At 41.2% G+C, this 12,441-nt stretch overlaps 1 protein-coding gene across 1 annotated transcript in view; it reads right to left on the bottom strand.

The window, feature by feature from the left end:
• Positions 1 to 12,441, bottom strand: part of LOC149440937 (sodium- and chloride-dependent neutral and basic amino acid transporter B(0+)-like) — a 44,313-nt gene that overhangs the window by 17,624 nt on the left and 14,248 nt on the right. The window contains exons 6-9 of the mRNA XM_089657970.1: positions 12,182 to 12,314; positions 2,762 to 2,902; positions 1,799 to 2,027; positions 414 to 539 (exon numbers count right to left, since the gene is read on the bottom strand). Coding sequence (XP_089514096.1) covers positions 414 to 539; positions 1,799 to 2,027; positions 2,762 to 2,902; positions 12,182 to 12,314 — 629 coding nt within the window. The remainder of the gene's footprint in view (positions 1 to 413; positions 540 to 1,798; positions 2,028 to 2,761; positions 2,903 to 12,181; positions 12,315 to 12,441) is intronic.

Below are 12,441 nucleotides of genomic sequence, written 5' to 3'. Positions count from 1 at the left end.
TAAGTCAGAACAGGCAGAGTTTGGCAACTAGGAAGCGTACTTACAGGACTGGAACAAGACCTTGCGGCAACCTGGAGATGCACAGGGCAGCTTTAAATAGAGCGCCCTGTTCTCCCATTGGTGCGGCCGCGATCGCTACTGCGCATGCGCGGCCGCCGCCGCGATCGCCGAGGATTCGGCGCTCGCCGGCTGGGACGGATCGGCAGTCTGCGCATGCGCGCACCGCCGAGGACCCGGGATCCCTGACAACAAGTCACTAGTAAGGAAGAACCCAATAAAATTCAACAGCTCCTTCAAAGATCATTGCTACACACATATTGTTCAGGCTTATTTACAAGAGAAATAAGGGAAAGTCACATTGGAGTGAACACTGTATTAGCATGAAAGGGGCATAGAATATCTAAGTAACTTACCAATTAGTGCAAACTGAGAGTCAAGTCCCAATGCCAGGAGCATACAGAAGAATAAAATAGACCAGAGGGGAGACACTGGAAGCCTGGCCAATGCATCAGGGTAAGCAATGAATGCCAGTCCAAATCCTGTAAGATGAGAGGTAATATTAGGATATGTTTTTTAATCAATAAAATGTATTATTGTGCATGTTAGGCGTTTTAATGTGAACCTGTTAAAGAATTGAAATATGGGAGCTACTGACTGATGACTGGGGCTTTCAGCTTGATTCTTGTTTTAATTATTCTGACTATGGCCCTAAAATAAACATGCAAAATAGTTCAGACCTTTGAAACTAACTGGTCACGTTTGTTCCAGGTCAGTGATTTACAAGAGTTTTTTTATAATTGTTCAAAAATATTCTCTCAGTATTCTTAAGAGCTCATTCATATTAAATATCTAAATCAATTTAATTTCCACATCAATACCAAGTATAGTTGTGTTGATTTAGATATTTTCCATCATCAAGCCATTTATAATATTGAGGGAAGAAGTTTGAACAGTTAGCCTGTAGTTTTATTTTTATCTATTTTATTCCACCCCCTTCCCCCCGCGAGTGGTCCCCCCTATCCAGATTTATTAATTTTATGGCCCTGCTTGGGACTACACAGCCTTTCCTCCAAAAATAGCATGTTCTTATAGCCACAGTCCTACACATTCCTATGTGCAAAACTGTACTCTGAGTGACTGACTAAAGCTGAAATAAGTACAGCTTCTCCATATAAATGAATGGGGTTGATGTGTACGTGTGCATTGAGAAGTAGCTATTTTTGGAACTTAGGCTGTGTTGTTTGAGTTGGACAATACAGTGAAGATTGCTTGTTTGGAGCTGAAGATAAGTATAAGACCTAGTGAGCAGCACTCAGGGAGGTGCAGGATCTAATAAAGAAATTTAGAAATAAAATTACCATTGTCCTTTAGGCAGGGCCATCAATAGGGGGGACCACTGGTCCTCCTGTAGGGGGCCCAGGCACAGAGGGGGGCCCAAACAGCAGGGGTAATCGGTGTGGTGGGTCGGGAGGAGCAGTTATAGAAGGATGCCTTATACAGCTCTCTGCAGCAGCTGGAAGCCACCGAGAGGGACCTTTCACCTGCTGCAGAGAAAGCTGGTTTCCGTCTGATTCAGGGAATCCATTCTGTAATTGCCTCTCCAACCCTCCGCACTGATTTCCCTGCAGGGAGAGACACAGACACAGGGCATCATTTTGTAATTGCATGCTCGGCACCGACCCCCCCGTTTTTCCTGCTTCTTCCTTTCTGTTTCTCAAACGGTGGCCTGTTGCATGAAAATTCATTTACTGCTGGTAAAAACTCTGGTGTTTAAAGAATCAATATAAATGTGAATTACCCTCATCCACAACATCAGGAACCTTCTTGCCTGACACTAGGGCCATGTGACCAAGGATGGAGAAGATAGCAAATCCTGCAAGGATGCTTGTCAGGCAGTTTATAATGGCAACCACTATGGAGTCCCAGTAGCAGTTGTTCTGGAATTTGTTGTAGGATGAAAGCGCAATCAGTCCTCCCCAGGCTGTGTTAAGAGAATAAAATATTTGGGTAGCAGCATCTCTCCACACCTAGAAAGGAAAAGCAAACTTTTAAAGCACTTAAATAGTAACAGTAATAATAAAGAACAGTATTGATTTCAAATAGAGAGTTATCTAAATCACTATTTAATGCAGGTGCGCTAACTTGCATTGACATGCATTGCGGTAGGGTGGCCTATTCAAACTTAATGGGCTGCCAATGCACCCTAACATGCTTAAGATGACTCTTTCTTGTAATGCAACACATGGCAACACACTACAAGGAGGTTCTTTGGGGTGTCATTAAAAACAAATGGCACTGCAATACAACAATACATGTTACATGCCTTGCAGCACACGTTACCACAACCTGAAAGCGTGCATTGTGTCACGGGACCTAGGACTTTTTTCAGCTGTAACATCCATTATCAGTAGAAATATAGTCTTATCAATTATTTTACACACAGTCACAATATTCTATTTGCATTTTTACCAATCATATATATGTTATTAGAGTTTATATACATTTAGTTAATCCAAATGTATTTGCCAAATGCACAGTGGCGCACTCCATAACTGTTGTATGGTTGCTCTGACTGTAGTTTTATCCTAGTTTACATGGATTTATTCTGGGTTCCTTGGTTTCCTCCCACAATCCAAAAAACATACTGGTAATTAAATTGGCTTTCTCTGAAAAATTGGCCCTAGGCTGTATATATATATATAGTAGGAACATTAGATTGTGATCTCCTTTGGTAAACTGGAAAGGCAATCAAAACACTTACATCTCCATTAGTAAGCTTTGAAATATCAGACTGTTGTCCAATAAAGTATTCAATGCCATCCCTCGCTCCCTCCAGTGTGACTCCTCTAATGAGCAGAATAATGAGGACTGCATATGGAAACAAGGCTGTGAAATACACCACCTGAAAAACAGTTATTACAGCTTCACTCATTTATTACTATGGTTTTATTCAGCATCAGATCACAAAGTACTGCAGGAAAAAAATGTAATATTGAAATGAAAATGATCACAAAACAAACTATCTTTAAAGTGTAAATAAATGTATCCTACCAGTGCATTGGAACCCCACATCAAATGCAAACTGTGCAGTTAATCTATATTTCTTCCCTTAGCAGCTGGATTCAATCTGTTCCCCTCACAGAAAGAAACATCAATAGTAAAAGTGATACATACAATACAATACAACCTCCAACTTCTTCCTGTTCCTTCACTTCTTATCCCTCCTGTGGACTCTCAATCTTTCTTTACAGTGATCTCCAAAAAAATAAATATAATATAGTGTAGTATGCTTAACCCACCATACTTGAAATCATATTTCATGTGTTTACTGTATCAATAAAAGTCAGTGCCAATGTGTAACCATATGTGTTTCCTCCTGTTATCCTTCTTTACATACCCTTACCCTCTGGATTCCTTGGTAAGTGTTCAATCAAGTGCAGTCAAAAGGTCCTCAGCTCTGTGCTTCCCATTGTGCATGTTACTTCAAATGAAGTCTTCCAGGAAACTCCAAACATTGTTCTCCCAAACAAATACTACCAATATAGTGCAATATTGTTTTTCTACATTTCCCTATTCCAGACAGAAAATCACTCACATTATAAAATACTAATTGTACATTTCCCATTAATACCTATAGAAAATCCGCCAGGTGCATGTCGCCCAGCAGACTTTTCTGGCTCCTTACCGCACTTCCAAAACTCTGTGCTTTAATGAATTATTTCTTTAAAAACATTTTCTTTCATTCCTCTCCAGTGTGGCTTGTGCAAATGGTCCCCAGAAAGACAAAAGACTAATATAGTGTAATATCGCTTATACATAATGCTTCATAAACAAACATCAAACCCCTCACATTTCCATCCCATCAAGACACATCCCATCAAAACAACTTCAATTCCACCACATGCAGGTGTTCAGTGGTATCACTCCATGCACCTTACAAGATTAATGCCTTTTAATTCATTTTCTCATAAAAATCAACATTAAAACAGTCCCCTCTATCCACTCCAATGTATCTCAAACATTCACAGGTAAAAAACACCTTGTAACCTTCTAGGATGGCCCCCATGGCAGTTCCAACATTCGTAACTACGTCACTTTCAGCATCTGAAGTCACTTCCAATGTGTTTCGTCATCAAGACTTTTTCCAAGGATGTAAACGTTTTGATGATGAAATGCGCTGGAAGTGATGTCAGACATTGGAAATGACATAATTAGGTACGCCAGAAGTGCCGGTGGAAGGATAACAGGAGGAAACACATTGGCACTGACTTTTATTGATAGAGTGAGCACATAAAATATGATTTCAAGTATGGTGAGTTGAGCATACTTCACTATATTATATATATTTTTTTTGGAGATCACTGTAAAGAAAGAATGAGAGTTTATAGGATTGATAAGAAGTGAAGGAACAGGAAGAAGTTGGAGGTTGTTTTGCATCTGATCCTCAGTTATACAGAGAAAAATGTATAGTTGGTCACTTTTACTGTCTTTAAAGTGTATTTGCACCCTTGCAGTCAAATCTGAGAAAACCTAACCATACATTTGCCATGGATTCCTATTTGCACAGCCTACAAAAAAAAACTGCTATCTATATATATATATACACACACACACACACTATATATATATATATATAAAAATATATATATATAATTATTATTATACAGGATTTATATAGCGCCAACAGTTTGCTCAGCGCTTTACAACATAACGGGAGACAATACAGCAACAATACAGTTCAATACAAGAGGGTTAGGAGGGCCCTGCTCCTTGGAGTTTACAATCTAAAAGGGAGGGGCTAGTGGTACAAAAAGGTAGTAACTGCAGGGGATGAACTGATAGGAGGAGTAGAAGATTCAATTATTAGCTGAGGGCAGGATAGGCTTCCCTGAAGAAATACGTTTTCAGAGATCGCCTAAAAGTGAGCAGAGTAGGCGATAGTTTGATAAATTGGGGTAGAGAGTTCCAGAGGATGGGGAAAGCTCTGGAGAAGTCCTGGAGACGAGCATGGGAGGAGAAGATGAAGGAGCTAGAGAGTAGGAGGTCGTGCGAGTGATACATGGCTTTATATGTTATTGTTAATGTTTTAAATTTTATCCGTTGGGCAATGGAAAGCCAGTTGAGGGATTGGCAGAGAGGAGTGGCAGATACAGAACGGTTAGTGAGGTGGATGAGTCTGGCAGCAGCATTCATGATAGACTGAAGAGGGGATAAACTGCGATTAGGTAGGCCAATGAGAAGGGAGTTGCAATAGTCAAGGCGAGAGATAACCAGGGAGTGAATAAGTTGCTTAGTAGTTTCCGAGGTTAAAAACAGGCGTATCTTGGAGATGTTGCGGAGGTGAAGTGTACAAGGTTTGGACATTGATTGGATTTGGGGCTGAAAGGACAGATGGGAGTCTAGGATTACACCTAGTACCCTGGCATGAGGGGAGGGACTGATGATTGTGTTATTGATCTTGATGGAGAAGTCAGGGGAGGGGGCACGGGCTGGAGGGAAAACTAAGAGCTCAGTTTTGGAAAGATTGAGTTTGAGGAAGTGGAGTGACATCCATGCCGATATGTCACTTAGTAGGTTAGTAATGCGAGGGAGACTGAAGGGGTGAGGTGAGGAGTAGAAAGATAGGTTTGTGTGTCATCAGCATAGAGATGGTACTTTTAGCCATGGGAATTTATCAAGTGACCAAGGGAGGAAGTGTTTCTAAGGAGAAGGTGTCTTTGGAGACTGCAAGAATTGTTCAATTAGTTCTCTGTAATCTGTCCCAATAGAAAAGCTGGTAGCACAGTACAGACAGCGTTAATTCTGGCAAACAGCTTTCCAGCCACCTCATAAACAATGAAAGCTAAGTATGATTTTTTTTTTTTTGAGAAATAAACAGCTAAAAAACTTAAGCTGCAATTTTTAAATATTTTTTGTAGTTATTTGTATTTGTAGTTATAGTATGTGACATGTAGCAAACATAAAGTATGTGTTATCCCAATTTGGCTGCAGAAGTGGAAATACACTTTAAGCAAAGCCTCAAATGAAAGCTGACAATCTAGTTAATGTATTCCCACATTAAAAAAGGATGAATTTGTTCTGTTTCTGAAGCACACTGCATACAACACAGTTTTTCTGTTTGGGTCTGATTAAAGTGGCTGTAAACCCTTACATATACCCAGTGAAGTGACTGGGCTCAGGTGATACACAGAGATAAAACAAATCCTCCTACATACGTTTGCTTGTGTATCTGCAGTCTTCTGTTCTCTACTTTCATTCAAAGTGCTGAATCAATAAAGCTTGTCTGAGAGTTCAGAAAAAAGAATAAAGCTCTCTGAGTGCTGATTGGAGTTTTGAGTCATAACTCCATCTTTACAGCTCACAGCGACATAGTTGAGGCTGTCAATCTGCTGGATGTGTCTCCCCGTCACCATTTTTCTTTTGGTGTCAGAAAAACTTGTCAAAAGTGAGTCATGCAGACAGCAGAGGAACAAAACAGCAGACAGCAATGTTACTTAATGATCCTAATTGAAGAGTACACATTATAGAGGGACATGCTTTGTTCATATTTCATGTCTGAGGTTTACAGCCACTTTAAAGTAGAACTCTTAGCAGGCCAGTAAATAAAGTGTTTGTAAGACTGAACAATAAACTTCTCTTATTTGGTCCCTTTTGGTCTGTTAAATATAGCATTTAAAGTGTATTTTGTTTATATCTGTTTATTAAAGTGGAACTAAAGTTGCAATGTAATAAACTGTTCCACGTGTTATGTCTCTTCTACAATAAAATTACACTTCCCTGCTTGTTCACAGTATCCCCTGGCATGTAAACTGAGCTGTGCATGCAAAACTCAGCTTTTGGTGTCTGGCCTGATCCCCATTGTGTTGGAATGTCGGCCTCCTGTGCATGCGCAGGAGTAACATCATGTTGACCCAAGCAGATGGCTAAAAGCCAGCACACAGGAGCACAGGAGAAGATGCCATTGCTGGCAACGAATGGGACCATTGGAGGAAAATCTCCCTTTAGTTCCACTTTAGGTTAAAAAAAATCTATTGAATTGTTTGCTGATAACTTCCTGTTGGGGGGGGGGGGTGGTAGGACAACTTTTCCTTGGTATGTTAGTTTTGAAGGCTTCTGCAGATTGATGTGTTTGTTTTTGGTGTAGATTGTTTTATCGCTGATAGCTGTTATCATGTTATATACTTAACAAGCCTGAAAAAGAACACTTACTGTTAGTCCTAGCATGAGTCCTAAACCTAAACTCCTAAACCTAATTTTAACACAAACCTAACCTATCCTTAGTCCAAAACCTCAAGCCAACCCAAAAAACTGACTCTTGGCCAGAGCCAAATACCTAAACTTAATTTACCCTTTTTATATCTGCATATTTGTTCCAAGGTAAGTGACTTAAAGCTCTGAAGGCAGAGAATCTGCATGACAACCAGGCAAGTAGCATTCTCAATAGCAAAGGTCAACAATGTCAATTCCCATGTTTCTTTAATGGCAAAATGTATACTATCATGACTAGAGATGAGCTTGGCATGTTCAGATGCACTTCAAAACCCTTGTGGTCAAGTTCACTGAGAAGCTGTCACCTGTAATGGCCAAATCATTTGCAGCCAAGACATTTCTCACCACACATTCACATGTATAAACACAGATTGTATATGTACAGCTGCGCGGCGGGGAATGCTTTGGTGCAAATGATTGGCCCATTACAGGTGACAGCTCCCTGGCAGGCTCAGCCATGTGGGTTCGCACATCCAGATATGCCCAAGCTCATTTCTAATCCTGACAATAAATGTTGTCTTATCATGGCAATAGATACTTTCAGATTGACAATAATAAGAAAATACTATGGTGCCAAAATTGATGTAATAAAAGCCTTGATGGCCATTTTCAGTTCTCAAAAGAAATGTACATAAAAAAACCTGTGTGCCAAAATGAACTTTGCATTTACCTGTGAAACCTTCACTGTTAGTGACAAAGTTGGATTTGCAGTGTTATAAAAAATTTATTACAGTGTTTATCCAAAATATTTTGAAGATAGAAGACAGTGATACTATTCAGAGCTGGATCATCCAAAAGGCAACATAGGCAGAAGTCTAGAGCTGGCTGGATGTTCAAGAGGATCATCTACAGCCTCCTTATTCCTGCATAAAACCATGAAAAAAAACAAGTGAACCCACCTACCAATACTCTAGGGAGGATATGCTCGTAGGCTGTTGGTCTCTGATAGGGTGGGCCATGTTGACACAAACAATACAATAGGATTGGGATGGGGGCTGGAAAAGCTTCAAGCTTGCTTGGTCCTATAATGCCTTAATCAATCTCTTATACTATCTCAGGTACAAAGGAAATGTTTGGTTTTAGTAGGTAGCTACCAGAGGTAAAAAAGCTTCACAACCTCAGTCAGTACATCATAAACACTTTCCTGATTTTGTTATGTTTACTGCACAAGTATAACCCACACATTTTTATCTTTATGCCGTGTTCTTGTCTGATGGTCTGGCACAGAAGGACTTTATGTACCAGATCTCTATGAATGTCTGTGTCCACTGGGTATTGCAAAAAACTTTTTCTTCCTTCTTATGGTCTGCCAGTTCCTTCTCTAATGTCTCTCAGATGTGCTATTATGCTTGCATTACACAGCAGTATTATTTATATAGCACATTTAAACCCAACTGAAATTTTAGTTTAAATAATAAAAACACATTCCAGGTAGATTAACCACTTGCCTACCGGGCACTTATACCCCCTTCCTGCCCAGGCCAGTTTTTAGCGCTGTCACATTTTGAATGACAATTGCACGGTCATGCAACACTGTGCTCATATGAAATTTTTATAATTTTTTTTAGACAGATAGAGCTTTTTTTTATTTTTTGCTAAACAAACCAAAAACAACTGAAAGTTAAAAAAAAAGTTTTTTCTTAGTTTTTGTTATAAAATTTTGTAAATAAGTGATTTTCCTCCTTCACTGATGTGTGCTAATGAGGCAGCACTGATGGGCACTGATAGGCTGCACTGATGGGCACTGATAGGTGGCACTGATGGGCACTGATGAGGAGGCACTGGTAGGTGGCACTGATGGGCATTGACAGGAATAACTGATGGGCACTGAAAGGCAGCACTCATATATGGCACTGATAGGCGGCACTGATAGGTGGCACTGACTGGCACTGATAGACGGCACTGACTGGCACTGTTAGGTGGCACTGACTGGCACTGACTGGCAGCACTGATAGGTGGCACTGACTGGCATTGATAGGTGGCACTGACTGGCACTGAAAGGCAACTCAGATGGGCACTGATATGTGACAGTGATGTGCACTGGTAGGCACAGATATGTGGCACTGATGGGCACTGGAAGGTGGCATTGATGAGCACTGACAGCTGGCATTGATGGACACTGTCAGGTGGCACTGCTGGGGCTACACTTATCACCAGGGTACACTGGTCATCAGTGCCCTGATGATCAGTGTACATGTCCCCTCCGAGGAAAGCTGATTACCAGCTCTCCTCTCGAGCTGTCAGCATGACAGCTTGTGAAGAGAGAAATGCCAATAACCGGCATTTCCTTATTTACATGCAATCAGCTGTGATTGGACACAGCTGATCACATGACCGAGCTGATGTCTTCGGCTCTTTCTGCTGATCGGTGATCTGTTTTGTCCCAGGGACATGGGACACAGCGCACCACCGCTCGCTGCATCCTCCCAGAACGAGAGAACAGTCTTGTGCCCTTCATTTCCTTATATGGCGGGCGGGAGGTGGTTAAAACAAATTGCGTTCAAACTCTTGCAGTTTTTATCTTAGGAAAGCAGCTACAACATGCAATGCCTGTGTTCTCTCTGTGTGGAAGAAGAAGTCTCTATGCAGAGGACCAACACACCACCTGCTGAATCAGCGTCAGAGCTTTCTAATCATCAGCAACAATTTGCTTAACCACACTTCCCAACCACCCTATAGCAGAAATACTGCTACAGGGCGGCAGGGCTGCGCAAAATCAATACAGGTGAAATTTAGAAATTTCATACAGGTGAAACTTGAAAAATTAGAATATCATGCAAAAGTTTATTTATTTCAGTAATGCAACTTAAAAGGTGAAACTAATATATGAGATAGACTCATTACATGCAAAGCAAGATAGTTCAAGCTGTGATTTGTCATAATTGTGATGATTATGGCTTACAGCTCATGAAAACCCCAAATCCACAATCTCAGAAAATTAGAATATTGTGAAAAGGTGCAATATTCTAGGCTCAAAGTGTCCCACTCTAATCAGCTAATTAAGCCATAACATCTGCAAAGGGTTCCCGAGCCTTTAAATGGTCTCTCAGTCTGGTTCAGTAGGAATCACAATCATGGAAAAGACTGCGGACTCAAAAGGTAATTGCAAAAGATGTTGGATGTTCCCAAAGTGCTGTATCAAAGCACATTAGTAGAAAGTTATGTGGAAGGGAAAAGTGTGGAAGAAAAAGGTTACAAGCAGCAGGGATGACAGCAGCCTGGAGAGGATTGTCAGGAAAAGGCCATTCAAAAGTGTTGGGGACTTTCACAAGGAGTGGACTGAGGCTGGAGTCAGTGCATCAAGAGCCACCACACACAGACGGATCCTGAACATGGGCTTCAAATGTCGTATTCCTCTTGTCAAGCCGCTCCTGAACAACAAACAACGTCAGAAGTGTCTTACCTTAGCTAAAGAAAAACAGACCTGGTCTGGTCTGTTGCTCAATGGTCCAAAGTCCTCTCTTCTGATGAGAGCAACTTTTGCATCTCATTTGGAAACCAAGGACCCAGAGTATGGAGGAAGAATGGATAGGCACACACTGCAAGATGCTTGAAGTCCAGTGTGAAGTTTCCACAGTCTGTGTTGATTTGGGGAGCCATGTCATCTGCTGGTGTTGGTCCACTGTGCTTCATTAAGTCCAGGGTCAACGCAGCCATCTACCAGGAGATTTTGGAGCACTTCTTGCTTCCTTCCACAGACAAGCTTTATGGGGATGCTGACTTCATTTTCCAGCAGGACTTGGCACCTGCCCACGCTGCCCAAAGCACCAAACCCTGGTTCAATGACCGTGGGATTACTGTGCTTGATTGGCCAGCAAACTCGCCTGACCTGAACCCCATAGAGAATCTATAGGGCATTGCCAAGAGAAAGATGAGAGAAATGAGACCGAGCAATGCAGAAGAGCTGAAGGCCACTATTGAAGCATCCTGGTCTTCCATAACACCTCAGCAGTGCTACAGGCTGATAGCTTCCATGCCACGCCGCATTGAGGCAGTAATTGCTGCAAAAGAGGCCAAAACCAAGTACTGAGTACATATGCATGGTTATACTTTTCAGAGGTCCGATATTGTTCTATGTACAATCCTTGTTTTATTGATTGCATGTAATATTCTAATTTTCTGAGATTGTGGATTTGGGGTTTTCATGAGCTGTAAGCCATAATCATCACAATTATGACAAATCACGGCTTGAACTATCTTGCTTTGCATGTAATGAATCTATCTCATATATTAGTTTCACCTTTTAAGTTGCATTACTGAAATAAATGAACTTTTGCACGATATTCTAATTTTTTCAGTTTCACCTGTATATATATAAATATATATGATTTTGCATTTCCAGTACTCACGTCTCTATTGGCGGCTACAGATGTCAATCACCAGCCAGAGATTCCTGGCGATTGCCGAGTATCACTGACAGGGGAGAGACTTGTGTGTAAACAACAAAGGTCTCTCTCCTGCCAGCAGTAACATGCTGCTGTGTATTTCTCTGCACAACAGAGAAATACAAAGCAGTATGTTTTCCCAGTAAAACACACACACAGCACACACAGTAAAACAGCACACAGTTAACCCTTTGATCCCCCAGATGTTAACCCCTTCCTGCCCAGTGTCATTAGTACAGTGTCAGTGCTTTTTTGTTTAGTGTCACTGGGGATGTCAGTAGCAGTTAGTCATTTCCCTCCCAGTGTCAGAATGCCCACCACAGTCCCGCAGTCCCGCTATAAGTTGCTGATCGACGCCATTACTGCCTTGATATTCCAGTGCTATGTCAATGATTTACCTACAATTATATCAATGATGCCAATGCTATTACCAAATCACTTGTGGATGCTAGTGTTTCCCAGTGTTTTCCTTGCAGTTAGTTCAGGAATGTCAGTACACGTGTCAGTAGCACAACATATATATTTACCTTTCCAGAGGATTTTATTCCTTTGACGAGTGCAGCAGCAGTTATAATCCATGCCAGTAGTAGACAGAGTGCCAAGTGCCAAACCACTGTGCCTGTTTCATCCATACCGCTTGACCGCTTCAGAGCTACTTTACTGAAAATTCAAAAACATTTGCTCAAATATGCAACAGTGCCGTATTTAGCTTGTATCCAAACATCTCCATAGTTTTTCGGTTTGTTTCTCCTTTTCCAGCCCCCCTGGACAACTGAACAGAACTTAA

This window comes from Staurois parvus, unplaced genomic scaffold, assembly GCF_062004578.1.
Source record: "Staurois parvus isolate SC_StPar_1 unplaced genomic scaffold, SC_StPar_1.0 ptg001045l, whole genome shotgun sequence".
In the NCBI taxonomy this organism is placed as follows: domain Eukaryota; kingdom Metazoa; phylum Chordata; class Amphibia; order Anura; family Ranidae; genus Staurois; species Staurois parvus.
This window is presented reverse-complemented; position numbering and strand designations above follow the sequence as displayed.